The sequence below is a fragment of the Rasamsonia byssochlamydoides genome (genome assembly GCF_041956645.1).
Source record: "Rasamsonia byssochlamydoides strain NRRL 3658 unplaced genomic scaffold VTN77scaffold_87, whole genome shotgun sequence".
NCBI classification, from domain to species: domain Eukaryota; kingdom Fungi; phylum Ascomycota; class Eurotiomycetes; order Eurotiales; family Trichocomaceae; genus Rasamsonia; species Rasamsonia byssochlamydoides.
Window position 1 is genome coordinate 36,914 of NW_027192470.1, and position 26,284 is coordinate 63,197.

Consider the following 26,284-nt stretch of genomic DNA (forward strand, 5'->3'; position numbering starts at 1 on the left):
ATTCGAACGAAAGAAGACGAAAAAAATAAAATAGCTCTGGAACAGCACCAACCACAGACATCACACGTAACTGATAAATCCGGCAGACTAATTAATATATTGGAATGGTGGATGGTTGATGCAGGTATCCTCCATCAAATTGACGTGAATGATTAGTTGGCGACGTTTCTGCTCTAAGGCAGACCTCCAATTGCAACGTTTTTTTGTCATCAGAATGGAAAGCTAAAAAAAGATATACTTGTAAAGAGCGGTCTGGTCGATGAGTTGACGGCTGAAGATTGCTCTCAGCCGTGATGTTCACAATTTGGCAATCCAGGAAAAGACTGAGATTCCCCCAGTCTTAGTAGTGGCACTGGAGAGAGCGGTTTACTGGTTGTTGAGCAGAGGCTCCCGCTCACGATCAGTCGCTTCTGGGGCCACGACACGCTTGAAGAAGAGGTCACGGTTCGAGTAGACAACCGTCGAGACATGGAGAGAGCCCACGAAGGAGACAGCGAAGATGACAAAGGCAAAGATCCATTGCAGGGCAATGATCTTGATGTAGAATTGCTCCAGGGCGAGGGCTACGACGATGTCAGCTCAGTCCCTGTGATGGATGTCAAAATTGCTTACAGAGCGTCAGAAAACTCAAGGAATATCCAAAGATATAGTCCTTCGCGACAAAGATGTGGAAATGTCCAATCACGAAAATTACCCAGATGAAGACATTAGCGACAATCCGCGAGGGAAGGTTATGGGCATGCACCGCAACCGCCCCGTTCCAGAACAGAGCCGTCAGCGCCCATGCATAGGGACCAGCAATGGCCGGAAGATGGACGAAGGGAGGGGATCCCAAATGCGTCCAGTAAGCAGTAGACTGGCTGAGGAGGTGGAAGATGAGGATGACCTCAGCCGGCCAGAAGTGGCCGCGCACCCACAGCAAGATAAAGGCAAAGACAAACAGGTTATTCAGGATGAAATGGCTGGCCACATTGGCCGCCGCGGTGACCAGAACGGTATTCTTGGAGAAGAAGTGCCACAGATAGCTGATCTGGGAGAGCAGCAGCAGGATCCTTCCGAGGTCATCAGCGATGTTTCCACAGAAATTCACACTCTTTGTAGATGTTTCTTACCAATAGATACCAGTGACAATTGTGCTTTGCGAAAATGGAGTTTTATGCTTGTCGGCCTGCTCCCAGATGGTGTGTCCATGTTTGACGTCATGGGGCTTCCGCAAGGAATAGTAGACACCAGTGACGACGACCAGCGCCCACGAGAGCAGCGACAGAATCTGGTAGGTGATTAAGGTGGTTCGGCTGTGCGATTCATGTCTGACAAATGGGTTGTCTGGATAGAGCAGCAGTTATAGTCAGCTAGTCGGAAGAATGCGGGGCCTGTGTATGAGGAAGAGAGAGAGCTATGTAGAGATGGAGCTTACAGAACGCCATGATGGTGCCGGCACAATCAAGCCTCCAGGGCTGTTTTCTGAGAAGATAGTCACAAGTTTGCAGTAGGCTCCTGGTGCGATTGTCCGCGTTAGAAGAGTCGAGGTCTCTCAGTCGAATTCTTCAGTGATGACGTATGCGTGTTGATATGGACACATACCTCGGACTAAAACTCCAGAAAGAAACTCCAGTCTGCCGCAGTTCAAAGGACAAGAAGGAAACTTGGATTATAGTTACTCTGCAGCGAAGACTAGAATTTTATAAGGTTGATTGATGAGGGGGGAAGAAGCCGCTGCCTTGCGCTGGGACGCTGTCTGCCGGGAGGGCATGGAAGCCGCGAGCCATCATCCAAAAAGCAGGAAAGCGCTGCATCCAGACTGGACGAGCTCGTAAACTCGTTTTCAGCCCTCCCAATCACGCCACTGCAGCGTTCGCACGCCATCCCCGCAATTATCTCGAGACGGCTGGTCTCCTGACCCGGGCACGGCCAGGTGCGTCAACCATTGGACCCCGCGATCCGGGAGCTGCAGATGCAGCTGGCCGTGCTGAGACAGGCTAAGGAATAGCAAGCTTAGAAGCTCAAGAGACAAACTCGGAACAATACGTTACAGAATACGCCCGGCCGTGACGGGCAATGACCGGAAAGGAATCCGCAGGAAGCCGGCAGCACTACTCTTAAGCTATTTAAGCAATTTACGCAGTCTCGACAGGACAGACTTCTACCTCCACCCTACACCACTGTCTTTACCCTGGTCAAAGACCTTTGCCAAGACTCAACGAGTTCAGATTCAAATAAAAAGAAGAGCAGGGATGATGTCAGGATCCCCCAGGAATCCACTGGAGAGTGACAGCGGAAACGGTTAGCTAATTACTGAATGCGGTGAACTTTCTGCATGTAGGTTAACCGTTACTAGCCCGTCTGCAGCGACAAGGTTCCTAAGCTTGGGTGAGTACATTAATAGGTCCCTGCTCAGATATGGAGTGCTTCAGACAGGGTATTTTGCCTAAGTTAGGTAGATGAGGTGTAGACTCAAATTTAAAATGACCCATCCTGCCATAGAAGGAGAGAGCAAAACAACGATATGAAACGCGGGTAATTACTCCCGTATACCGAACTTAAAACAATCTATATGATACAAACCTTGCAGGTCTCGCTTTGCGCGACTGGTTTAAACGCTGAATAAGAAAATACCTGTTCTAGACTACCTACTGTATATAAGTGATTTTTATCATCTACTTCTTAGGTGGGCTCCCTACCCATATTCCTTGCCATATTCTCCTTACCATCTTTCTTATATTAGGTATATACTATTTATTATCTACTTTCTAGGCAGGCTCCCTACCTATATCCCTTTATAATTTATTTGTCTCTATTACTAATATATGTCTATTACTAATAGCCTCATATACAATCTCTTCCCAATAATGGATGTAGTCCCTTTGCCAATTTATATATATCTCTTGCTAATTAGGGCTAAGAAGATTCTTCTATTTTCATGAATTTGGTGTTGCTTTTTACAGCCACATATAGTATGGGGGATTACCTACCCATGCCAAAAAAAATATATATATACTCCGTAACGATCTATACGTACCATCTGTGGAGTATCTAATAGGTATACCCATGTCAACTATCGACATAGACAAGAAGAATGACTGAATTTCAACTAAACTAGAACTCCTAATATGAGAGAGAGAAAGGACAATGATTAGAAAAGATCAAGAAGATGAGGAGATAAGGTGATTATAAGCCAAAAAAAAAAGGAAAAGAAAGGAGGCCGATGAGCTTCCATCTCCTTCCTTTCTCTAAGGTCGTTGCTTGGTCTAGGCGCTGACATCAACCTACCTAGGTAGGTATAGAATTATATTAAACGGAAGGGATATCGTATTTCTACCAGATATATATAAATATAAACANAGGACTGTTGTCAATGCTGAGATACTCGGAGTCGTAATGAGGTAATGTCTCCTCTGTAGGTATCTTCATTCTATGCGCGATAGACAGAAGAGATTAACACCACCATGGCGACCTCAGAATAGTATGACGTCCTATGCCTCCCCCTCTCCTATCAACGCCTGCGCCGCCCTCAACACCTGCGAATGCACCTTCTCCGGTGCAACGACCATCCCATAAGCCCCTTCGAGTGTCCTCCCCAGTCCACAATCGATAGGTTTCCCATCCAGATCCGTGATCGTGCACCCCACCTCCTGTGCGATCAGCATCCCGCCCGCGTGGTCCCAGAGGCTGGATCGGTAGCTCTTCTTGCGCGGGATCTTGATGAGCGCGTTGCATCCGCCGACGGCGATCGCGACGTATCGCATCTGCGACGACCACAGGTCTGTGTCTGGTGGCCAGGGAGCGCCGAACTGCGACGCTAGAACACCGTGCTTGTCGAAGTCCGTAGATTTGGCGGCTTTGCAGTCGACGAAGCGGAGATCGCTGAGTTCGATCGCCGCGTCGCGGTGTCGTGGTGGGATCGGCTGTGCGGGTGCCAGTGCGCCGCGGCCCAGCGGGCGCAGGAAGGCTCCCTGGCCGGCGACGGCGGAGAGCATCAGTCCGTAGCCATCCTTGTCCACGATGTCTTCGTGGACTTGGCCTGTTGTCGTCGTCGTCGTCGTTGAATCAATTCGCAGATTGGGGCAGCCCAGAACGCCTACTTTCTGCTGGCCGTCTTCGATCAGAGCCAGGCACACGGCATACTGTTGTCCACGCATGAACGTGGCCGTTCCATCGACCGGATCGAGCACCCACATTCGTTTCGAAGAACAGCCATCCCCTTTTCCGCCAAGGTCGATCGTATCGAGCATGGCCTCCCTCGTCGGCGGGGACGCCAGGAGGGCCTCACTGTCGAGATCATCCAGCTTCGTGGACGAGACCAGCTCCCAGACGCGTTCCAGCAGCTCCGGGTCCTGACGCAGCGTGGCAGCCGACTCTTCTCCCACAAAGGTGTCGGCAGGGAAGGCATGGTGAATGGCGCTGATGATGAGGGCCTGGGAGGCAAAATCAGCGATCGTCACGGGGGTGTTGTCGCTCTTGTCCATGGCGCCTTTGTCGACGGCCGCGATGATGGTCTTCGTGAGGAGGGCTGCTCGCTGCACGGCGAGACAGGCAATCTCAAGTTCCTTGGCGTAAGGTGATGGAGCCATGTCTGACAAACACAAGAGAACAGGTGATCCCCTTCCAATGAGATAGAAGATAGATCTTCGAAAGGTATGTGCCTATAACAGAAGATGTCTTCAATGCTCGACAGCGGATATGTACAGGAAAGACGCAACCAATGCAACAAATCAAGTCTTTATCCCTGTAAAAGTGCTCATTCAAGGCACAAAAGTCACGAAAATCAATGAATCGCAAAAACTCCACATTCAATGGCTAGTTCATCGTTGCGAAATCACAGCAGGATCTGTTCTCCTAAGTGGATCATGGAATAAACAAATCAATTCTGGCTCGGGATAGAAACCAATCTCGTCAATGCTGAGGACGTTGTATGAGGGAATGAAGAAAATTCGTCCAATGTTACTACCTGATATACGCAACTGTCAGGTAACTCATACAATGGCCAATGGTCAAGATATCGTACTTGTAACTCAGGACTACACCGTACTCCGTACATGATCGACGGCTTGGCACGACGCGAACATCACGTGATACCAATATTCCAACGACAGGACAATCTCCTGAATCGACTCTATGGCAGATACACGTCATGAGTGATATTCACCTCGCCTATGGATATCATACGTCATGTATTTACACACTCTCTGAGAGCTGAGAGGTGTGCAGTAATGTAGTCCTCCATCAGTAATCCCAGTGTATACCATCCTATCCCTATAATCCTCCAATCCTCCGTCATGAACAAAAGGTACAGTACAATGCATAACAATGACCCGAAACCCCAAGCAAATCCACAACAAGAAATAACGTGCTCGTTAACTGCCTGTCGATTCATCCGTCCAGAGTCGTCTCAGCGTGATGTCTATTCAAAACGGGGCGAAAGCAAGCTCATATGCGAAGGCAAGGCTCATTTTGGCGTGCTGCAGCATGTGATCGAAGCTCAGGTATTTGATCAAGTCTTCCGTCGAGTGAATCTTCTTGTCGCTGTTCTGGAACTCGGCTTCCATGACAAATGCCGATGGATATCCGTATCGACTCGCGGAGGCGTGGTCGGAACAGGCATAGCCGCACTTGGTGTCGACATATGGAATATCACAGTACTACCGCGACGTGTAAGCTATGGAAAGGCAGTGAACAGATATCAGCACAATCTTACCTCCGTGATGACATCTTTGATGAACTGAGTCAAAGGCCGGTCGACGTAGTCCACAATGACCCCGACAGACTCCTCGTGGCCGGCGTCAAGCGTTCCTTGAGCGTAGCCCGTCATGTCCTGTTGGAGCATGGCTTTGATGTCCCTGTCACGTTTCCGGTACTCGGAGAAAATGGCCTGCGACCCGAGTAGACCACCTTCTTCGGCGGAATACCAATGAAACTCGACCGTGTTGGTCGCGTTTCCGTGGGCGATCTCCCCCGACTGCAGCAGGGTCCGCAAGACTTCCAGGATCGTCACCGTTCCACTCCCGTCGTCATCCGCGCCGGGGGCCGCGAGAATCGACGGGAGGAACAGGTTGATGCTGTCCTGATGAGCGCCGAGAACCACCGTTTTGGTGGACTGGCCTGGGATGCGCGCAATGATGCTGAATTGGCCCCACGGGTGCTCAAACTTCTCCACCGTTGCGCCATACTCGGCGGCTCCCGACTGTTTGATGATATCCTCGACCTGCTCGTACAGCCATGTTGCTGACTGGACACCGAATTCCGACTTATAGTATCGGGTATGGAAGGAGGTGAAGTGCTCCAGGTTCTTCCTCATGTGGTCCTTGGACAGCTGTTTCGCCAACGGCTTGACGACCTCGCTGTGGACCATCTTGGAGGGATACTGGACCGCATTGGCCCTGAAGAACTTGGGGTAGCTTCCGCTCTTGGCTTCCTCGGTGATGTCAAGGAAGTTGACGCCATCCTAGTTCCGAGAAAAGCGTCAGCCAACAATTGTGTCTGCAGAAGTAAGAATATGGACGCTCACTCACCAACTTCAGATCCCACTTCTCCTCCTCGGTCACCCATCTCGTCTGGTAGGGAGCTAACTCGATCAGGTATTTCTCCGAACTCGGGTGCGAAACCGGGATGTCGTGCAAGGCATCCGCCTGGGTCAGCAGTTCTTGCTGCTGAGGGAGCACAAGAGCCAATGTCGTCTGGGAAGCAGCCGCGCCCAGGGCGAGCGCAGTGAGGAGCTTCATGGTGATTCCGCGATCGCTGCCGCGGACACGTGAGGAGCAGCGAGAGGCGCAAGGGCCGATAATGATGAGATGGAGGAATTAGGTAAGTAGATAGGTATACAGGTGGAATAGATGAACAGAAGAAATACTGGCGCCTGTCTCGCAGTCATCAATTAGACTGACTAGTTGGGGATGATTATGACTGCGGAGACGCCACTTGGCGGCTTCTCCTCTCCGCCTCGGCCGAGACACGTGACGTGATTGGATGCCTGCCTCAGCCGGGCCAACGTTGGTGTCACATTGGCAGTTCCACTCAGGGACCCGTTCCTGTGCAGAAATTACAGCCATGGCCCGACTCTCGTTTCAAGTCTCAGTCTACGGAGGAAACAGTCTCAAGATTCTGTTTTCAACCCTAGATGAACTTAAAATGAACTATCGGTATCATGGCAAAACACTGATGAAACAGCACCCTGGCGATAACAGCAGAGTGCCCTAGTTACATTCCGTAAATTTACGATTGAACAGCACCAACTCAAGGAGAGATCGTGCCAATGTTGCAGAGTCAGCATCGTTATCATCAGAGGGACACGCGCTGGCTGGCCCGATCCCCAGCATCTGCTGGAGACAGTATTCGACGGACTGACAGACGTTTCGTGCAGGACCCATAAAATCGGGTAGATGACCTCCAGGGTAGAGAACTCGGGCCAGAAGAGAGGATCCTTTGTTTTCTTTTACAAGCTCACCATACAGCTTATCGAGCTCGGTATGCAATTTCCAGCATTGATCGAAAACGTTGAGTGCGGCACACGGGAGCTGGGATGGACGTAAGCACTTGAACTGTTGTACTCCGTACTTGTTGGAAAATTGCCAGTACAGATGCCACTAAGTCCAAGATTCGATCATATCTTGTTCGAATCTCTCCAGGGTACCCGGGTCCACAATTGCCCAAGAAGGAAGCTGCCAGACTTTTAGCACTTATCATCTCTCAATTCTTATCTGATGCAAATCCGAAACGAGGTGTCCCTGGGCCGAATGACGAAGCAGGTAGATTATCACACGTAGTCAAATCCAGATAGGAAACTCACCGCTTAAGCGCATTCGGAAGACTTGATGGGCCAAGCCCAGGGGTATGTCTTTCGGGGCCGCGTAATTGAATCAGCCGCCCACATCCCTGGCGATGGCAAACGTATTCCCATGCCATATCTTCCGGACATTCCATCACTCATACAACGCCAGCGTCTCATTGTGATACATCATGTTAGGGTTCGTGAGCGCCGTCTGGAGTTCACAGAGGCCCTTTTGGTAGCACTTCAAGCCTCTCACACGAAGCTTGAATCATTATTGGCCCGTCCCAACCTTGCCAGGCACAGGACTTGTGCAGTGCGCGATTGTCGTCGACGAAAAAGTCAATGGTCTCTTGTAGCCAGGGCATTCGCGGTTTGATTTCACAAATTACGCACAGCTTGGTTTTTGAAGACCACACTGTATGTCTCGATTAGCGGACCACGAGGCCGCAGAGATGCCCCATAGGTATGTAGCTGATAGAGACCTTGATCTTTCTTTTCTTGCAAGTGACACAGGCTTTGGAGAGACCCGCGACCCCCGTCATGGCTGTGAAGATAAACCTCCACCAAAGAGAAGATACGGGATAAAATAACAAAGTCAGAAGGCAAAAACAGGCAGATAACCATTCCCATTATCGTAGATAAATGAAATCGAATACGAGGAACGCCATGAACAGACAAGCAAGAGAGGCAGGCAGCCTTACGGCCGATAGATGCAGCCCTATGGGAGGCTGTTTCCAGATCCGGGGAGCAGAGCCACGTGTGATATCTGAGTCTAAACCGTATTGAGAACGATTCTGCGAAGACAGATCTACCTTTCGCCTTTTTGGGTGTATATACTTCAGCCTTGGAGGTATTCTACGTCAACTGTATGGTTCTGAAAGACATACTGGCTGGATTGATGATTTGCAGCTCGTACTCAGAGAATTAGGTATAATGTACCGTAGAAGCAAAGGTGTCAGGCTGCTTGCTCTAGATATAAATATGACGATGAAGTCCTCCTCTTCTCTAGATCGATCTCCTCATTCATTTTATTTGAGACCTGAAGACAGCCAGTCATCTATATGCGAATCAGATTTATATATATCCTACCTCTTGACTTGAATCACGTTCCAAAATGACATCTACCATTCTCCAGCTGGGAATTGCGCAGACCGCATTATATTCTCCAGCCACGTTGCTTTCTGTCTACCTGCTCGTCCGACATCCAGGGAAACTTCGCATGGGGTGGTAATTCTTGTTCGTCTTCTGCCTCAGTAAGCACTGAAAATCAAAGGAATTCAAAATGACAGGCCATTGACTTGAACTGAAACAGTTCGTCTCATCGGTGGAATCCTGGAGATTTTGGAAGACTGCTACGCTCGGAGTCAGTCCGAGTCTGGCATCCTCACTGCTGCTTCCATTTTAAGGAGTTGGAATAGGTCCGCTGTTGATTACAGTCACAATACTTATATGGGAAATGTATTGCCCTAACCCATTCATCCGCAAGCAAGAGAGAATAAAGAACATAGCCAACTTGTGAAATAGTGTCTCCGACGACTTCAATGCAAAGCGATTCTGAAACCGTCTCTTCCTTGCCGTACGTCTTGTTTTTCTGGTCGCCATCATTCTGCTGATAGTCGGCAGATCGATAGCGGGGAATGCTTCATCGTCCTCCTTGATCCAAACCGGAGAGGATCTTGTCAAAGCAGGTTACATTATCCTTGCCACGACACTGGCTCTGTTGAAAAAGAAGCGAGAGAGGCAAGACAAGATTCTTTACGGGCTATGACAGGTACTGGATGGATAGAAAGGCACAATGCAGAATATGAGTAGGGAGCCCGCCTAGAAAGTAGATGATCAATACTACCTACATAACACAAGGAAATATTGACGCAGAGAATATACTAACGAGAATGAGTCGGGAGTCGGCCTAGGAAGTAGATTTTTTTTAAAAAAAAATTCCATGAAATTGGGAGTGGAGTGAAGTGTTCAGACCAAGTCAACAGCATCATCATCTGCCCCAAATAAATAATAAATTATGCGGCCCCGGTACTGGTACTACTACAGTACGCTCTTCCTCATTCACTTCCTTACTTATATATATATATATATATATATAATGTATATATATAATGTCTCTGGTGGGTAGTAGATAGGCCTGGGGGCCTAAAAAGAAAATCCCAGGAATATATACATATATAGAATAGGTATTAATTTTCTCTTAGAGGTTCAAACCAAACCAGTTGAGTGAAGAAGCGAAACCTGCCAAACAAGTCTTGTATGTGTGCATGTACATACAGTACAGCACAGTGCAGTACTTACTGATGAAATTTGAACTGCGTCTTCTCAAATCAAAAGTTCAATAATTGATGGAAAGAGGATGATAGTGACTATATGCTTATGGATGGAGAGCGCTCTGGACCTGAGGATCTGGATGGGTGATGTACGGAGGTGTGCATCATAAGTAACGACGCGCGCTAAATTGAACTAGTAATTTAATCTGTATTTGACTTGTATAATGTGAGGTAATTGTGTATCAGACTAACCATATGTAGTATAGCAGTAATGCCAATTACCGATATTCGAGCAGTATGATTGGTTGTCATTATTTACCGCCTAACTACCACCGGGAGCTAAGCACTTTCTGACAGTAGTTGTATGATTAGTAATGATATTAGCCAATTAACAAAGTAATAGAATTCCACTAATTTTTGCGCTATAACAACTGCAATTCAAAATATAATACACGCTAGTCTTAGCGTGCGTCGTTACTTATGATGCACACCTCTGTACTGTACGGAGTAAGGCGCCTACAGGCAGGTACCAGGTAGGTACCTAACCTTGACACCTCTTGGGTGTTTGTATGTATGTACCCCGCTCTCGGCCGACGTGTTTGATGACTTCCCGAATGCATGTATGTATGTGTAATATGTACATACATACAAGGTACATACGGAGTACATGCAGTAGTAGGTACCTACGTAATCCTGTACAGGACCTGTTCGGTGACAGGGCGACGTACACACACATACGGTAGATCAATATACAGTCCATAGGTAGTTAAAGCTCTGTACAGTACGTCAAATCAGCATTGTTGGATTCTGACTAGATCGATCCTATACAGTACAAATACTACAGGATGATAAGGAAGGAGGTGGAAATTAATTGAAGTCATTTTCGAGGTCTTGTATGATGCTTCAGCTGGACAACGTCATGTGATTTTTTTTTGTCAGAAGCAGAATACACGTGACGAGAATCTTCTGCGCTCTACCTGTTTTCTTCCGGCAGGCTAATTACTTTATATGATCAACTGCAGCAGGTGGCTGTCAGAATGAATCAGGATGATTCATTCAACACGAGTGAGGCTGGATGAGTACGGAGTAATATTAATCAAGAGTGGAGCAGCGTCCGCAACCGGGGGTCAGGCGAGCCCATCCGCCAACCACACGCCCGTCTGCCGTCACGCTATCAGCGCGATTCCGAACGGTTATCGCGGATTCGAGGGGCTGGCGGTCAGGGCCAGGTTATCAACCAGAGGTCGAGCTCATCCTCCTCCTCCTAAGGTTGCTTGTTCCAGGGTTCCTGGGCTCAACGGATTTCGGCAGGAACTTAGTATTTCTGCAGTGTGTACATCTCACCTGGTCTTCCAGAACAAATCGAAGAAGGAAAAGCCGGTTTTCACCTATCCAAGACGCGTCGGAAGTTCATCCGCGTCAGAAATCTACCGGATCAGTCGTCGCTACAACAATTGACCCTGACCATGGCCGTCCATCCGAGTTTGCCCTCACAGCCCTCTCAATCGAGCCACTTGACCCCCGAGCAAGCGCTCGCCATCTCCGCCTGGACGGAGCAAGCGACCGCCTCGCTGCAAAATCTGGATATCTCGTCCGACGCGAATGCTCCGGAAGACTCTGGAGCAGCAATTCGGGGCACCTCCGTGCCTCTCACGATCCCTCTCGACGATCCAATCTACCCGCGAGATGACTCCTTCGCTTCCCGCGTCAAGATCGTCAAAGATCGCCAGGAAGGGGAGGCGCACCGTGTGCCGTCCACCGTCTATCGGCGTCGCGAGCCGCTAATCCGTCGGGATAGCCTGAAGAGGCGGGAGGCATTGTTGAAAGGAAAGGAGGGGAGTCGACGCAGGCAGCNNNAGGCAGCGCTGGGAGAACGGTATGTGGAAGCCGTTGAGTGTTGCTCCAGCTCATCGTGATCAGATGGCGGAACACTGCGACCGCTCACTGCGCAGTCCTGGGTTGGATGCATGGTGCTAACCAAAGAATGTTAAAGCCCGTCTTTTGAATAATCCCTGGGCCCAGCCACCTTCTGCCAGTGACTGGCTTATCCAGCCCACTTATCCCCGGCACGATACCGTCCCGTATTACCTGGCGGCCCTTTGGGACGCCCATTACGCGCACAAGGAACATGGAAAAGGGTCAAGAGCTGCGAGGGCAAACAAAAGTAATGAGGATGAGAAGCACCAGATCCCCAAGGATCTTCGCAAGAAGCTCAAGCATGCGCGTGCAGCCCGTGGTCTGCTCCAGGATCTGGAAGAGGACATCCGGCGTTTCATCAAGAAATGGAATGAGAAACAGCTGATGCTCCGGGAAGAAGGGCTTGAGGATGCTCCGACGAGCTCGGAGGAAGATGAAATCGTCTTCGTGGGTCGCAACGGGCAGATGCATGACTCTCCCGAGCGGAAAAGGCGGCTAAAAAAGATGAAACAAGAGATGAACTCTCGTCAGGAGAGGGATGGCGAAAAGATGGTTTTTGAGAGCCTTGCCAATGATCGGGGAGCTGTCTTTGGGTATGTTGCTTCCCGGTCCATACTTTTTTTTTCCTTTTTTGGCCGTGCTGACACCTTTTTTTCAACGATAATAGGCGCTGGCTCGTCCATTCGATCGCTGCTTACTATGGTTTGTACACCTGGTCAGTGACGGTCGGGGATCCCGCTCGACGAGAGGCCTATGTCGGTTTCCACCCGCCTTCGCTACGCGGGCGAGAGGGACAGATTTCGTTCCCACCAGGCTCGACCGGGAACTGCCGTGGCGCAACGAAGATCAAGCCCGGCGATCCGCTCCCGAAGCCTCTCTGGATGCAACTCTAAGGAGGAGAATGACTTATATATCATTGTCTATGTGATGGTCTATAGACGTAGATTCTCGAATAATTTTTGAGTCCGTCTACATCATCAGTTTGTCTTATTGGATGAGGGGTCGAATAGAGCGATCTGTGTAGGACACGGGAGCATGATTGACACCGTTGGCTGAGGATGATCATCTGGTGTCTTGATGAGTTCGTTTCTACTCCGTAGTGCTACATGTAGCGCCAAGATTTCTAATAGAAATCGACCTTGTCCAAAGGAGGCTAGGTTCAATGGTCATCCTGAATGGACTACAGAGTAAGTCCGACTGACCATGTGTCATGACGCCGTTAACAGTCTTCCATATGCCCTGGAGATTAGGTAAGGATATCGACAAATGGCCACGCCTGTAGCTAGCCAGGTAGGCCATTTTCTGGTGTGGATCCAAGAGATAACAACTGCATTTTGACATCATCCGACAAACCTTAACCGGTTATTCAACGTGCATAGAAGGAAATCTATGGTCGGGGGGCTGGCCACGATGATAACAGTCAAACAGTTGTGTCATAGTTGGACATCGGATGATCTGTGATGCTGATGCATCAGATGAACTCGTCTGAGGGATTCCATCCCATCACAAGATGCAAGTCCCCTCCCATGAGAGAGCACGTTGCAGCGAAGTGGACTGGGTCTGTAGCATCACCATCCCCCACCGAGGATGAAGCTGCGGGCAGACCGGAAATCGGCGATTCGGTCCGACCCGAACAGGCCACTTTGATAGACTGGCGGTCACGAGTCACGACTCACGATAATGACAGTGTCTCTCTGCGCTGGATGATAGTCGATGGAGGCATCACAGGTACGGAGTAGCCATGGCAAAGAAAAGTCCAGAGTACTCTGTACAGATACAGAGTATTACTCCGTACTTGTGACCACCATAGCCCGTTAGACAAGCATCTGCGCACAACAAACCCGCTGCGTGCTGGATCGCTGACCGTCCATTTCGTCTCTCGCAGAGCAGACTATACAGAGTACGGAGTAATAATGTAAACAGCAATATGTGGCCACAAGCCTTGCAGGTCTCGCTTTGCTCGACTGGTTTAAACTTTGAAGAAAATACCTGTTCTAGGCTACCTACTATATAAGTGATATTTATCATCTAATTCCTAGGCGGGCTCCCTACCCATATTCCTTGCCATATTCTCCTCACCCTCTTCTCATATTCGATATATAGTATTTATTATCTACTTTCCAGGTGGGCTCCCTACCTATATTCCTTGCTGTTGGTAGTTCTTACCATATCCCTTACTAATATTTGTCTACCTCACTAAGCCACATCCCTTACTGATGGCCTAATAAATAATTTCTTACTAATAATAGAGGTAATTTTTTTTGCCAATTTATATATATCTCTTGCTAATAAGATTTTGTGAATTTGGTGTGGGATGCTTAGGTATACTCCGTATATGTTGCTTTTTACAACCACGTGACAGTGTGCAAAAACGGATTTTAATGTTTTATAGTATTAGTGATGATGATAGGGATAAAAGTGCAATGTCAAGAGCTTCCAGCAGAACCAACTAAAGCATGCTTCGCCTCGCCGATATCGTAAACAGATCAGACCCCCAGTTGGCGAAGTTTGGGTCAGGGACTGCCGCCCTGCGGGTCATCCGAGGCAGAAGCTTCTTTTCCTGTGAAAACGCAACGATATAACCACACAGCAGGGCTTACAGCCTCATCCTTGCTATTGGATTTGGGACAGTTCCATCCTGACGAGAGCGTCAGCAGCCTCAGAAGGCGGATGAACGCTACAATGCCAGCCGATTTAGGGCGGACGCTTCGACAGTCGTCGGGGTGGTGTGCGATAAATATGGAGGCAACGACTCGAGGAATGGCGGAGTGGGTACGAAAGCCCTCTCATCATGTTTTGCTGCATACATACTCCGTACATGATCAGTCAGCCTCCACCACTGGGTTAACGAAGCAAGGAGAATGTGACACAAAGGGATTCAGAAACAGGGTATACGTAGCCCACGAGTGAGAGTATTGGAGGTCGACTGCTGAGCCGTTCAGCCGGTCCTGCATGCAGGTCTAGATCCGAGGGATCCTTGAGAGGCAGAGCGTAAGCCTGTGAGCGGTCTGGTGAGGTGGTGGCTAGCCGCCCGAGGTTGGCCTAAGCATACCTATCACAACGAATGTGATTGTCCAGCTGTCGTCTGTTCTGGCAGCCTTGATGGTCGTCCTCTCCGCCCTTCCCGCTGCCTTGTGGTGGTTTGTAGACCACGCGATCGCAACGCAGCCCCAGTTACCCTGCCCAGTTCCCTCCCTCCATCAAGGCTGTTCCCTGCGCCACGCCCAGTGTCATGATTTTATTTTTTTTCTCCCTTTCGTGGGGGGCTCGTCTGGCACACTCGTCTCCTGTGTCAGATGCTCCCCCGGCCTCTCGTCCTCCTCGCGCCCGCTCTTTCCGGCTCCTTTATTTTTGAGGCGTCGAAAGCAGGATTGTCCATCTCGAGTGAACTGTTTATTATTTCCGAGGCTTGGACCAACTCGCCTCATTCGTCTCCCGCGTTCCGTCGCTTTGGTTACGTGTCTGCGAAACATTCTTTGTGACGTTTGTGTTGTTGATTTTCCCCTCAAATCAAACCTTGGCCCACCCACAACAGCCATGGAGGCAGTCATTTAGGTGCCTTGCGGCGGCCGCAAAGTTCTTCGTGGCCTCGATTGATGCCTTCTGCTTAGCCCTACGGTGTTTATGTATTCCCATATTCAAGTCTTTTTTTAAAGTCCATGTGCTGAAATTTCTGGCCCTGCAAGCCTCTTGATCCTACACACGTACATGGTGGTTTCGTTACTATCGTCATTATGCCCATATCGAGGAAGACAGATCCAAAGCAGTCTGCGAAGAGCAGCAGTCCCAGTGCCGCCTCCAGCAGTGATGAGTCGGATCACTCAAAGAGTACTGTTCCAACCGTCTATAGCCATCGCCCTTGGATGAAGAAACACGAGCCCTCTGGTCCGTTCTATACGGGGGATGTGCGAGATTCAATCTCCACCTATGCGTCCACCGTCCCCTCGTTCGAGGATCTCCCCGATGAGCCACGATATGAGGTGGTGACGGACCGACATGAGATATTCCCGTCGAATACCATCCCTTCGAACCCGTCAACATTTGCAGACTTGTTCCCGTCAGCACGGCGCCTTTTGATCCGCCATGATGACTCGACCATCGACGGCAACATGAACCTGAGGGTGGATACGTTGGTGCTGCAGGACGACCGGATCCAGCAAGAGGTGACTCTCTACCATCTTCGAATGCACGATCTGCACACCCGCAAGTTTTCATTCCGCCGCTATTGCCGTGAATCGGGCCGAGAAGTCTGTCACTCGGTGAGGAAGTTCAACCAGCCGGCCATGGCGAAGCGGTCCGGCCTGCGAAGGTCCTGGAGCAGCGTCTTGTCCAATTTGCGACCTGGGTCGAGTGGTAACTCGTCCGCAGCCGCAAACCTGAAGAGGCAGGATTCGGGTTACAAGTCGGGAACTGATGAAGATGCGATCTTTGATGATGACTCTACGGCCGGATCTGAACGATCCATGACGCCCACCAACACGATCTTGCTCGAATTCTCCAACTACGCACATGTGGATCTCAAACGGGGACCCGGACCGTTGAAACGGTATGAGTTTGAATACTGGAGCACAAAATACCAATGGCGACGGGTATCCCGAAAGGACGGGGACTCCAAGGAGATCTCATACCATCTGGTTAACATGGACACGTCCAAAACGGTGGCGCACATCGTCCCAGAGGTATTGACGCCGATGGAGATGGTCGAGGAGGAGAGCAAAGGCGGCTGGGTTCCGCAGTGTTCGATGTGGATCAGTGATCCATCGATCTACGAAAAGATGCATGATGTTGCCGAGTAAGTCCTTTTGCCATATTCAGACCGGTTGGCGATCATGTCTGATTTGAGCAGCGTCGTCGTGGCCACTGGTCTGGTCGCGCTTGTCGATGACAGCATCAAACGCCGCTGGCATAGCAAGAGGCATGTGCTTCTGAACCTGCCAAAGAACCCTTTCACGAGGAATGTAGACGCTGTGGGTCCAAAAAAGTTGATTGACGAGATGTTCCACCGCCGCGGGTCGGCAAGCTCGCGACAGGAAGCTTTACTTCCATAAGTTTCTACTCGCTCTTTCCCTCGCTCATGACTGTCTCTCTTTCTCACCCCTAGATCACCAGAGCTCTTGCAACCGTCGACTCACGTCGGCCTGAGCTGTCATGCTGTCCAACATGTAATCTGCTCACTGTATCTGCGCCGTCCCCCGTGACGTCTGACGTCTTGGAATGTCTTACGACGTGCGCACTGTATAATGCATGTGATCTCCATTACGAGATTTCGGTGGTTATCTTTTTGGGAACTGAATGATGTGTCTGAAGATTTTGCTTTTTCTCTCCTTTTTCTTTGGATATGCTGAGCGTCCCCGGATGAGATGGGGACTGACGGGACAAATGATCTACCACCTTATGACGTTGAAATTGCAATGGATACGACCTCATGACCTCCTTGCTTACTGGTATTCTACAAATGGACGACTCTGTATCACTGCTCCTGGTATGATAGGATGCTTGAGAAGTTGGAGGGCAGAACCCTGGTCTTGCAGCTGAACGAGAGTGAAGCAAACCCTTGCGCCAACAGTACTCTTGTCGTTTGGAGCAGGTGTCGTAACAAGCCCGAATTCAATCTATCCATGTTGCACAGTCGAAATTGATTCCGTTGCAACCGTCCGCAAACATTGTCATACCATCAATATACTCGATTTAATTAATTGATAGGTAGTTTTTTGTAGAGACAGGCTACCGAAATGGCAGGTCCCTTCTGGGTGGTACGGATCTAACCGGGGATTTTCGCTCGTGTTAAAAGTCTCAGTACTCTCCGTTTCTACTGCTACTACATCAGCAATAATAAGAATGACTGCTGTAACAGCGATGGTGATGGCAATGATGGCGATGCAGGCATGAGTGCCCAAAATGACGGTGCCAGGAGGAAGCGGCGAATCACGCGATTCCACAGGATCCGGCTTGTCGACCTCCCTAGCTTCCTTCCCTTCGCTGGCGCCGCGTTTCCTGCATGACTGCCCAGGTTCGTCTGTCTTGAATCATGTCTAGAGAGAAGATCGTTTCGAAGGAGTCAGAGAACTCATTGGCGTGGTGGGAGCGCTTATTTTATCCTGTGTCACCGTGTCTGCTAACTGGCGGTGATAGTGCTGGACTATTTCTGGTTTGACATATTAATCCGTTCCTCGCCCAATGCCTTCTCTCCCGCGCTGATGAGCTGGCAATCCTTATTTTTTTTTTCATTGTTTTCCTCTCACGGGGCCCGCTTGCAATAGCGTGGAGCCAACTGGCTGGAATCTAAGTGCGTTCAGTCTTTGTCAAGTCGCCGCTTCTCGACTGGGTCCCTCGCTCTCCGCTTCGGGCTTCGAAAGGCCCCATTTCGAAATCCTCCACCGTTGGGAGACCAGACACAGAGAGAACCCATGCAGATCTGGCCATCACCACGTTTACTCTGCTGTATGGGGTGGAAAAAAAAATGAAGATGGGCATATACCCTGGCAACAACCAGTTCATCCCCATGTCTAAAATTGCTACCGTTTCTTCCCCAGCCAGGGTGGTGGTGGCACCTGTCAGTGAGCGGGTGATTGGCCTTTCGGAGCTTGACGTTCCTCAGGAGCGATATCCTGGCTCTAATGGGAGTGTGCGGCGGACCGTCCCTGCTTGCAGCCTCAATGATCCGCATGTTCCTCATATGTACTTTGTTGTCGTTTGAGTGGAGGACAGGACGATGAGGGGCATCTGCCAACGGCAGGTCGATGTTTCCACCTTAACATGCATAAGTCTTGTCCTCCGGTTTGCGAGTGAGGGGCAATTGTTGTTGTGTAAAGCGACTGGCTATTGCAGATATGCTCCCTCCGCTGTCTCTGCGATGCCAACGGGGTTTAATATGGGCTTCCCCGCCTCACATGTAGGTCCCGAAAATTTTTTGACTGTGAGAGAGAAGCGTCAATCATAGATTCGAGTTCGTTCTATGTTTTGTTCCATTTCTGTCGCTACTCTTGTATTCTAATAACCGTGTCGTTCGCTGTCTTATCCATCCCCTCGACGGCTGGAAATCTTTCGGAAGAGATACACTGCCAGATACACTGCCGTTGTTTGACTTAGTTCCTTATCAGCATGTCTTCTTCGTTGCCTGGTAGTCCTCAGGGAAATGGCAACCGGATCAGCTGGCAGCAGCAGCTTGAAGGTGAAACTCGCCCCTTTGCGTTTCTCTCAAATCCATGTCTTCTTTCCTTTGCTTTGCTAATCGCCAGCAGACCATTGCAGAAGAGCCAAGTTGCAACCTCCAATTTTTAATATAGTCTCTGATCGTCGAGGTACGTAACGGTCGTTTCTTTTGTTGCCCGCAGAAAGGAATTTGCCTTTGCATCTCCGTTGCCTAAGAGGAACCCGCCAGAACAATACCGATCTGATGTTCTTGTTTAGGAGGTCGTACTGCTTGGTCAAGCACCGTGACTGTCGGGGGAAGAAACATCGCCGCACGATACTGGTACGACGGACAATACCTAAACAACGCCAGAGAAGACGCTGCCGAGGTGGCCCTGATGCAGCTGAACGCCCACGATCCGGGGCAGCTCTATGCCCAACACAATGGATACGGCAGGACTACGGGTTATTGATATGACCCGTGGGGCACCTGAATCCCCTGCAAACGTTCTCCCAACCGTCTAGTCTGCGCGATTTGGAATCCGTCTACTGACGACATCCGGGAGAGATGTAACGATACAAATTCACACACGCGAAAGCAATTTCACCTCACGACGACGAGAACCCACCGGTTGTTTTCTTTTTGCAAGTTTTCGATTTTTTTTTCCTCCGTTCCCTGCCATGCGCTCTCTCCGAGCTGCATTTGTACCAACTCAGACTAACAGTCTATCTATCTACCACACTACTGCTCGCTGTCGCTTCTTGCCTATTTATCTCGGACAGTTGTTTGAAGTTTCTTTTTGGGTATGGGGTCAATGTGATGAGTTTAACGACAGAAAGGCTTGATGTCATATATTTCGAGGGCGGAGGGCGCACTTTGGGTGTATTTCTTGACGATTTTTCATATCCAATCACTGTATAATTCTTTTATTTTCTTTCTTTCTTTCTTTCTTTTTATCTGTCTGTCTGTCCATTTGAACTACAAATCCGCATGGGAGGGACCCCACAGTTTTCACTAACGACGTTGCAATCTTTTTTTTTTGCGAATGAATATTGATGGAAACTAGAATGGCACAGCACTTGCATCGGAAATAATGCACGGAATCTGAATCTGATCTCTGTCGGTTTGGAGCGGAGCCGGTGTGTTTGGAGTTTAAGAAATGGAAATTGAATTGGTTTATGTTGGGCGTGCAGTACAGTACTGTACCTGGAGTCATTATTCCACGATCCCCCATCCCATCCCGACTCAGCTCGCAGCGTGTGATGTATGACATATAGGTAGGTACTTGGTAGCAATCCATCTTTTCGGACTCTGACAAAGTTGTGGTACGGCTTACTATGGACGGATTTGTTGACGATTTCTGAATTATTTTTTTATTTTTATTTCCCTTGTGAAAGTCATACCCAGTCGGTTTTCGTTTTTGCTCTGCTTTCTTGACCTGTATCGCCATGCGGTCAGTCCTTCGTTTTTTTTTTTATCTACCTACCTATGAGGTCATATCATGCAGACATGCTTGCTTGATTCCTTCCAGCAGACAGGAATATCGCTAAGATTGTATCGTTATTTTTGTGTGATGTTCGCTTTGCTGCATAATGCTGCTGCTGCTGCTGCTGCTGATGATGTTTACTTGCCGCATGCCTTATGCCCTATGTAATGCCCATGCCTGCAATACGGAGTACATGTGCATGTACATACATACATACTGTACTGTATATGTACATGTACATGTAATGTATGTATATGTACATGTGCATACAGTTAGGTACAGTACATACTTTGGTACCTAATGCATGCATGCACGGTTCTCGGACGGGCCGCTGTGCATTGACATTCTAAGCTAATTATTGGCTAAAAAAGCTTCGCTTCCGCTTCCTTCCAGCCAACAGCCGACGGTAATTAATAATTAGTGAGGTTTTCGCGTTTTTTTCCCCGCAGAGAGAGAGAGAGAGAGAGAGAGAGAGGGACGGGTTTGCGCTAGATGTTGATGTGGCCATCTATGGCTTGCTTTTGAAAAAGGCAGACAATGTGGCTGTGTTAGATAGGAATATTCTGCTATGCGTTATAAGTAAGTAAGAAAGCAAAGCAAAGCAATTAATTGTTTGAGTGTGCTTGACCTCGTTGATGAGGCTGTATGTATGAATGTATGTACGTAGGTAGGTAGGTAGATCTCCGAATCAGGTTCCATCTACCTACCTACCTACCTCCTAGGTACCTGGTACAGTACCTACCCGTCTACCTTCGACTAATGAAGTCAAGTCTGTCTCTAACAGCTTTTCGGGCCTGCCAGTATACCACCGTTCACCTATCAGGTGTCAAGGAAGACGAGACATTCGATAAAAAAAAAACGGAATGCCATGTGATCCATCGCAGCATCCATACAGGTTCGTACCCTACCCTAACCTAAGGTAAGCTAATTAACTTAATTAACCATCTTGGATGGTTCGGTTCCTGCTGTTCCGCTCCAGATAGATGATGACGGCGGCACCTTAGGTTAGGTATGTATGTCACGGAGGCTAAAATGGTGTTCCAATCATTTAGAGGTACCTCAGTTGGTCTTCCGGTCACTGTGGACTGGACTGGACTGGACTAACTTCAGTAAGAGTAATTACTAGGAATAGGTAACCTTTTAAGGATTCGAAGGTGCTAGAACCAGGTACCTAATATTAATGGATATGTTCAGGACTGGACAAGAACAGGAACTAAGAGAAAATACATACATGGTCTAGGTAGAGTATGCCAGGGACTTTTTGCACATGGGGTGTATGTACATACATGTACATGTACTGTACATATAGGTAGTAGGTATGATTTATTTTTTTTTTGTTTATCTACTTTCCAGGTGTGCTCCCTACTCATAACATTCCTTACGATACTCCGTACTACTCTCTTCGCCATATTCCTATTCCTTATCTTAGGGCAGTATTTATTTTATTTTTATTATTTACTTTTCTAGGTGGGAGCTCCCTTCCTATATTATTAATTCCTCGCTATATGTAGTTCTCGCTATATTATATCCCTTCCTAATTAATAGGCTAATATATAGGTAATTAATGGAGGTAATTAATCCCTTTGCTAAATAATATATCTCTCTTGCTATTTAATAGGGGCTAGGCAGATTTTGGTGTATATATATATGTACAGTACATATGTTGCCTTTTACAGCCACGTGAGAGTGTGATTCTTTTCTTTTTCTTTTCTTTTCAACACAGAGATCACCTCTAAATTATTATAAACGAAAGTGGGGTAAAGGAGGGGGAGGGGCAAAAGAAAGATTAAGAATCCTCAGCAGACAGTGATAAGCCAACATGCATCAATTTAGCCAGCCAATGAGAGGCGATTCAGGACGGTCACTCGTAATTATTCTTACATAAGCAAAATGACTCAGCTCTGCAAACACGACAAACTTTCCCTATCAGATACTGTAATTTATTCAAAGTTAACGGCGACGAACAAGTCCAGATAACGGTCACAGAAGCAGTTAATTCCTCATACAGTCAATAATAAGCTATTTGTTTTGACGAATTTATTCCAATTTTCTTTTTCCAAATCAGTTACAAGATTATATCCTCCTGCTCGCAGATATATTCCCCGCGATCGCCCCGCGCGGGGCTCGAATCACCATGTCGACCACGGCGTCTGCACGCAAACCGATGCCTTCGGCATTGACCTTTGATCTGGTCGCCAAATGCTCTGTATGTAGCTAGTATATCTTATACGAAACTTAGATATTCCACCATCTGTACTCGTCATGCGTCTAATTGCTGGTTATCTCTAGACCACCAAAGCCCGCGCCAGCACCCTCCATCTCCCTCATGGCTCAGTGCCGCTCCCAATCTTCATGCCTGTCGCTACTCAGGCGTCCCTCAAAGGCCTTACCTACGACCAGCTCGCCCAAACAGGATGCAAACTCTGCTTGAATAACACCTACCACCTCGGTCTCAAGCCGGGACAAGCAGTGCTGGATCAAGTGGGCGGAGCACATAGGTTGCAGGGATGGGATAGAAATATCTTGACGGATAGCGGTGGGTGGGTTTCCTCTTCCTTTGATTGTGTTCGTCCGTTTTATTCGGGAGATCATCCTGTTGTATATGATCAAAATAACATTCCTATCACAGACTGACTGCTAATTGCGCTCCTACATTTTAGCTTCCAAATGGTCTCCTTGTTGAAGCTCGCAAAAGTCACAGAGGAAGGCGTGCGCTTTCTTAGCCCACATGATGGCACTCCAATGTATTTCAGGCCCCATGCGGTCTATCACGTCTGAGAGAGGCTGACGATTTCCGAGGCTTCTCACTCCCGAACACTCCATCTCGCTGCAGAATTCCATCGGCTCAGATATCATCATGCAGCTTGACGACGTCATCGCCACCACCTCGCCCGACCACGAAAGAATGAAAGAGGCCATGGAACGGTCAATACGCTGGCTAGATCGATGCATTGCCGCCCACAAATATCCGGAACGCCAGAACCTATTCTGTATCATCCAAGGCGGTCTCGATCTCGATCTGCGGAGAAAGTGCACCGAAGAGATGGTGGCTCGAGATACGCCCGGCATTGCCATTGGCGGCCTGTCTGGGGGTGAGGCAAAGGAAGACTACTGCAGAGTGTTCGTCCCACTATCCACGATGACCTTCTGTCTGCTGACTTATACCAGGGTTGACACATGCACCGGACTGCTTCCTGAGAACAAACCTCGATACGTGATGGGTGTGGTGAGTTATGCGTGGAGTATAGAAAAACGCATGCTGATGTTTTTTTTTCCCCCTAGGGCTACCCTGAAGACCTCGTTGTATCAGTCGCCTTGGGCGCAGATATGTTTGACTGCGTGTGGCCTACGCGAACGGCGGTAAGTCTGCTGTCTGAGCAAAGCCCGGTTGAAGATGCTTATTCTGTCACAGCGTTTCGGAAACGCTATCACGCCGTTTGGTGTGATCAATCTCCGCCACGCCTCCTACGCAGAAGACTTTTCGCCCATTCAGGAGGGATGCACCTGCACATGTTGTCGGCCCAAAGATCAAGGCGGTCTTGGGATAACAAGAGCATATGTCCACCATCTCGCGGCGAAAGAGACTGTGGGAGCACATCTGTAAGATTCCTTGCAACTCAATTCCTGCTAAAATTATGTCCTTATCTGCTAATAATTCCATCAGGCTCACCATGCATAACGTTCACTACCTCCTTTCCCTCATGGGCTCTGTCCGACAAGCGATTATCGAGGATCGATTTCCTTCATTTTTACGACAGTTTTTCGATAATCTATATGGCCATCGGAGCAAATCCCCAGAATGGGTGATCAACGCCTTGCGTGGTGTGGGAGTAGATTTGCTGGCGGAGTGATCAAAATTCGCTCCTGGGGTGAGAACTGGAGTTTCGAGGAGAGGCATGTTCTGAAATGTATTATGAATGGTCTGGATTTGCTTTGTTGGAAGCTTCATTGCGCGGTGGTGGCGAGACGTCTGCTCTCTAGCGCATATATATTCTATATTAATTTTAGAATATCAGGGCTTCATGATTTCTGGGCTGCAATTCTTGGCTTTATTTAAAAAGTCAAAAATAAAAAGGAAGACTTCATGAAGAAGGGAATAATAAACAATGCAATGCAATGCAAGTCTGCAAGAGACCCTAGTCGACTAGTCGAGCCGGTGGACCTTATCATCACGTGATCGAATCACGGCGCGTCGCGTCCAGCGCGTGTTCATTTTTCTTTGTTTCAACATCAATTCATCTGGACATACATACATACAAGATACATCTCACTGAGCTGTGGTAGGGGCTTAGACTCTTGCATATACGGTCTCTACACAGCCAATTCTGTACATACAACACAACCATGGCTCCATCAGCAGTGACCCCAGAACCATCTGCAGCCCCAGCTGCAACCGCTGAAGGAAGCGCGACCGAGAAACCGGCAGAAACGACCAATTCCCCTTCTTGTCACGACCGCAAAGAGCATGAAGAATACCAGTATCTCAATCTCATCCGCACCATCCTCTCGACAGGCGAGTTCAGACCCGATCGGACGGGAACAGGGACGCGCTCGATCTTCGCCCCGCCGCAGCTGCGCTTCTCGCTGTCGAAACGGAACGACCAGGGCGAAATTGTGCCCATCCTCCCTCTCATCACGACGAAGCGGGTCTTCCTTCGGGCTGTTATCGCCGAACTCCTCTGGTTCATCTCCGGCTGCACGTCGTCGATCCCGCTCAGCGAGGCCGGGATCAAGATCTGGGACGGCAACGGCAGCCGCGAGTTCCTCGACAGCGTGGGACTGACGCATCGCGCGGTGGGCGACCTGGGTCCTGTATATGGGTTTCAATGGCGGCATTTCGGAGCTGAGTATGTCGATGCCACGACGGACTACACTGGCCAGGGCGTCGACCAGCTTGCTGAGGTGGTGCGCAAACTGAAAGAAACCCCCTACGATCGACGCATAATCATGAGCGCGTGGAATCCGGCCGATATGAAGAAGATGGCCCTGCCGCCGTGCCATATGTTTGCCCAGTTTTACGTCTCATTTCCGGAGGATAATACCCCGGCCGCCGCCACACAGGAGCAGAATGGCCAGGGGAAGAAGAAAAAGGGCTTCCTGTCCTGTCTCCTGTACCAACGCTCCTGCGACATGGGCCTCGGCGTGCCCTTCAATATCGCGTCCTACGCTCTGCTGACGCACATGATCGCCCACGCCACGGACCTCGAGCCCGGTACGCTCATTCACACCATGGGCGACGCCCACGTCTACCTGGACCACATCGACGCGCTGAACGAGCAGCTGACGCGGGAACCGACCGAGTTTCCGGAGCTGCGGATCCGCCGGGATGATCGGGGCAGTGGAGTCGTCGACGGGTGGAAGGAGGAGGACTTTGAGGTGATTGGGTACAAGCCGCATAAGCCGATCAAGATGAAGATGAGTGTGTAAATCAGATACCTCTGATGTCTCGTTTGCCTGTTTTCGCTGGTTTTCGTCTCGTTTGGGTGATATCACATAGGGTCTTGGTTCGTTCGATTGGGATTACTGGATGGGTATATAGTAATGAACGCTAGATACATGCATGCATGCAAACAGACATACATATAGAACCCTTTTTAGCTCATGAAAAATTATTTTGAGATATCCTACTATGTAGATACCTGCCACCCCTTGCTACTATAGCTAGCAATAGCTATTAACTAGGAGATTTACTAAGAGGCCGTTTAATTCTA

The 26,284-nt window shown here is 49.0% G+C and overlaps 8 protein-coding genes across 8 annotated transcripts; 5 read left to right on the forward strand and 3 right to left on the reverse strand.

The window, feature by feature from the left end:
* Positions 1 to 366: 366 nt before the first annotated feature.
* VTN77DRAFT_9330 (uncharacterized protein) lies at positions 367 to 1,427 on the reverse strand (the record flags this gene model as incomplete). The annotated part of the gene is made up of 4 exons (XM_069425927.1): positions 367 to 563; positions 613 to 1,052; positions 1,113 to 1,326; positions 1,418 to 1,427. 4 exons carry the CDS (start codon positions 1,425 to 1,427, stop codon positions 367 to 369), a joined length of 861 nt encoding a protein of 286 aa, XP_069273931.1.
* Positions 1,428 to 3,473: 2,046 nt separating this feature from the next.
* Positions 3,474 to 4,571, reverse strand: VTN77DRAFT_9331 (uncharacterized protein; the record flags this gene model as incomplete). Its single annotated transcript, XM_069425928.1, has 1 exon — positions 3,474 to 4,571. The coding sequence occupies one exon, from the start codon at positions 4,569 to 4,571 to the stop codon at positions 3,474 to 3,476; it is 1,098 nt and encodes a 365-aa protein (XP_069273932.1).
* Positions 4,572 to 5,405: 834 nt separating this feature from the next.
* VTN77DRAFT_9332 (uncharacterized protein) lies at positions 5,406 to 6,719 on the reverse strand (the record flags this gene model as incomplete). Its single annotated transcript, XM_069425929.1, has 3 exons — positions 5,406 to 5,639; positions 5,696 to 6,442; positions 6,510 to 6,719. 3 exons carry the CDS (start codon positions 6,717 to 6,719, stop codon positions 5,406 to 5,408), a joined length of 1,191 nt encoding a protein of 396 aa, XP_069273933.1.
* Positions 6,720 to 12,339: 5,620 nt separating this feature from the next.
* VTN77DRAFT_9333 (uncharacterized protein) lies at positions 12,340 to 12,848 on the forward strand (the record flags this gene model as incomplete). The annotated part of the gene is made up of 2 exons (XM_069425930.1): positions 12,340 to 12,548; positions 12,623 to 12,848. 2 exons carry the CDS (start codon positions 12,340 to 12,342, stop codon positions 12,846 to 12,848), a joined length of 435 nt encoding a protein of 144 aa, XP_069273934.1.
* Positions 12,849 to 15,689: 2,841 nt separating this feature from the next.
* On the forward strand, positions 15,690 to 17,003 carry VTN77DRAFT_9334 (uncharacterized protein; the record flags this gene model as incomplete). Its single annotated transcript, XM_069425931.1, has 2 exons — positions 15,690 to 16,747; positions 16,802 to 17,003. 2 exons carry the CDS (start codon positions 15,690 to 15,692, stop codon positions 17,001 to 17,003), a joined length of 1,260 nt encoding a protein of 419 aa, XP_069273935.1.
* A 2,053-nt stretch (positions 17,004 to 19,056) lies between these two features.
* On the forward strand, positions 19,057 to 19,559 carry VTN77DRAFT_9335 (uncharacterized protein; the record flags this gene model as incomplete). Its single annotated transcript, XM_069425932.1, has 3 exons — positions 19,057 to 19,126; positions 19,197 to 19,256; positions 19,366 to 19,559. The coding sequence occupies 3 exons, from the start codon at positions 19,057 to 19,059 to the stop codon at positions 19,557 to 19,559; spliced, it is 324 nt and encodes a 107-aa protein (XP_069273936.1).
* A 3,148-nt stretch (positions 19,560 to 22,707) lies between these two features.
* VTN77DRAFT_9336 (uncharacterized protein) lies at positions 22,708 to 24,424 on the forward strand (the record flags this gene model as incomplete). Its single annotated transcript, XM_069425933.1, has 8 exons — positions 22,708 to 22,779; positions 22,863 to 23,113; positions 23,234 to 23,317; positions 23,373 to 23,693; positions 23,742 to 23,799; positions 23,856 to 23,933; positions 23,986 to 24,173; positions 24,238 to 24,424. The coding sequence occupies 8 exons, from the start codon at positions 22,708 to 22,710 to the stop codon at positions 24,422 to 24,424; spliced, it is 1,239 nt and encodes a 412-aa protein (XP_069273937.1).
* A 493-nt stretch (positions 24,425 to 24,917) lies between these two features.
* Positions 24,918 to 26,000, forward strand: VTN77DRAFT_9337 (uncharacterized protein; the record flags this gene model as incomplete). The annotated part of the gene is made up of 1 exon (XM_069425934.1): positions 24,918 to 26,000. One exon carries the CDS (start codon positions 24,918 to 24,920, stop codon positions 25,998 to 26,000), a length of 1,083 nt encoding a protein of 360 aa, XP_069273938.1.
* Positions 26,001 to 26,284: the final 284 nt, after the last annotated feature.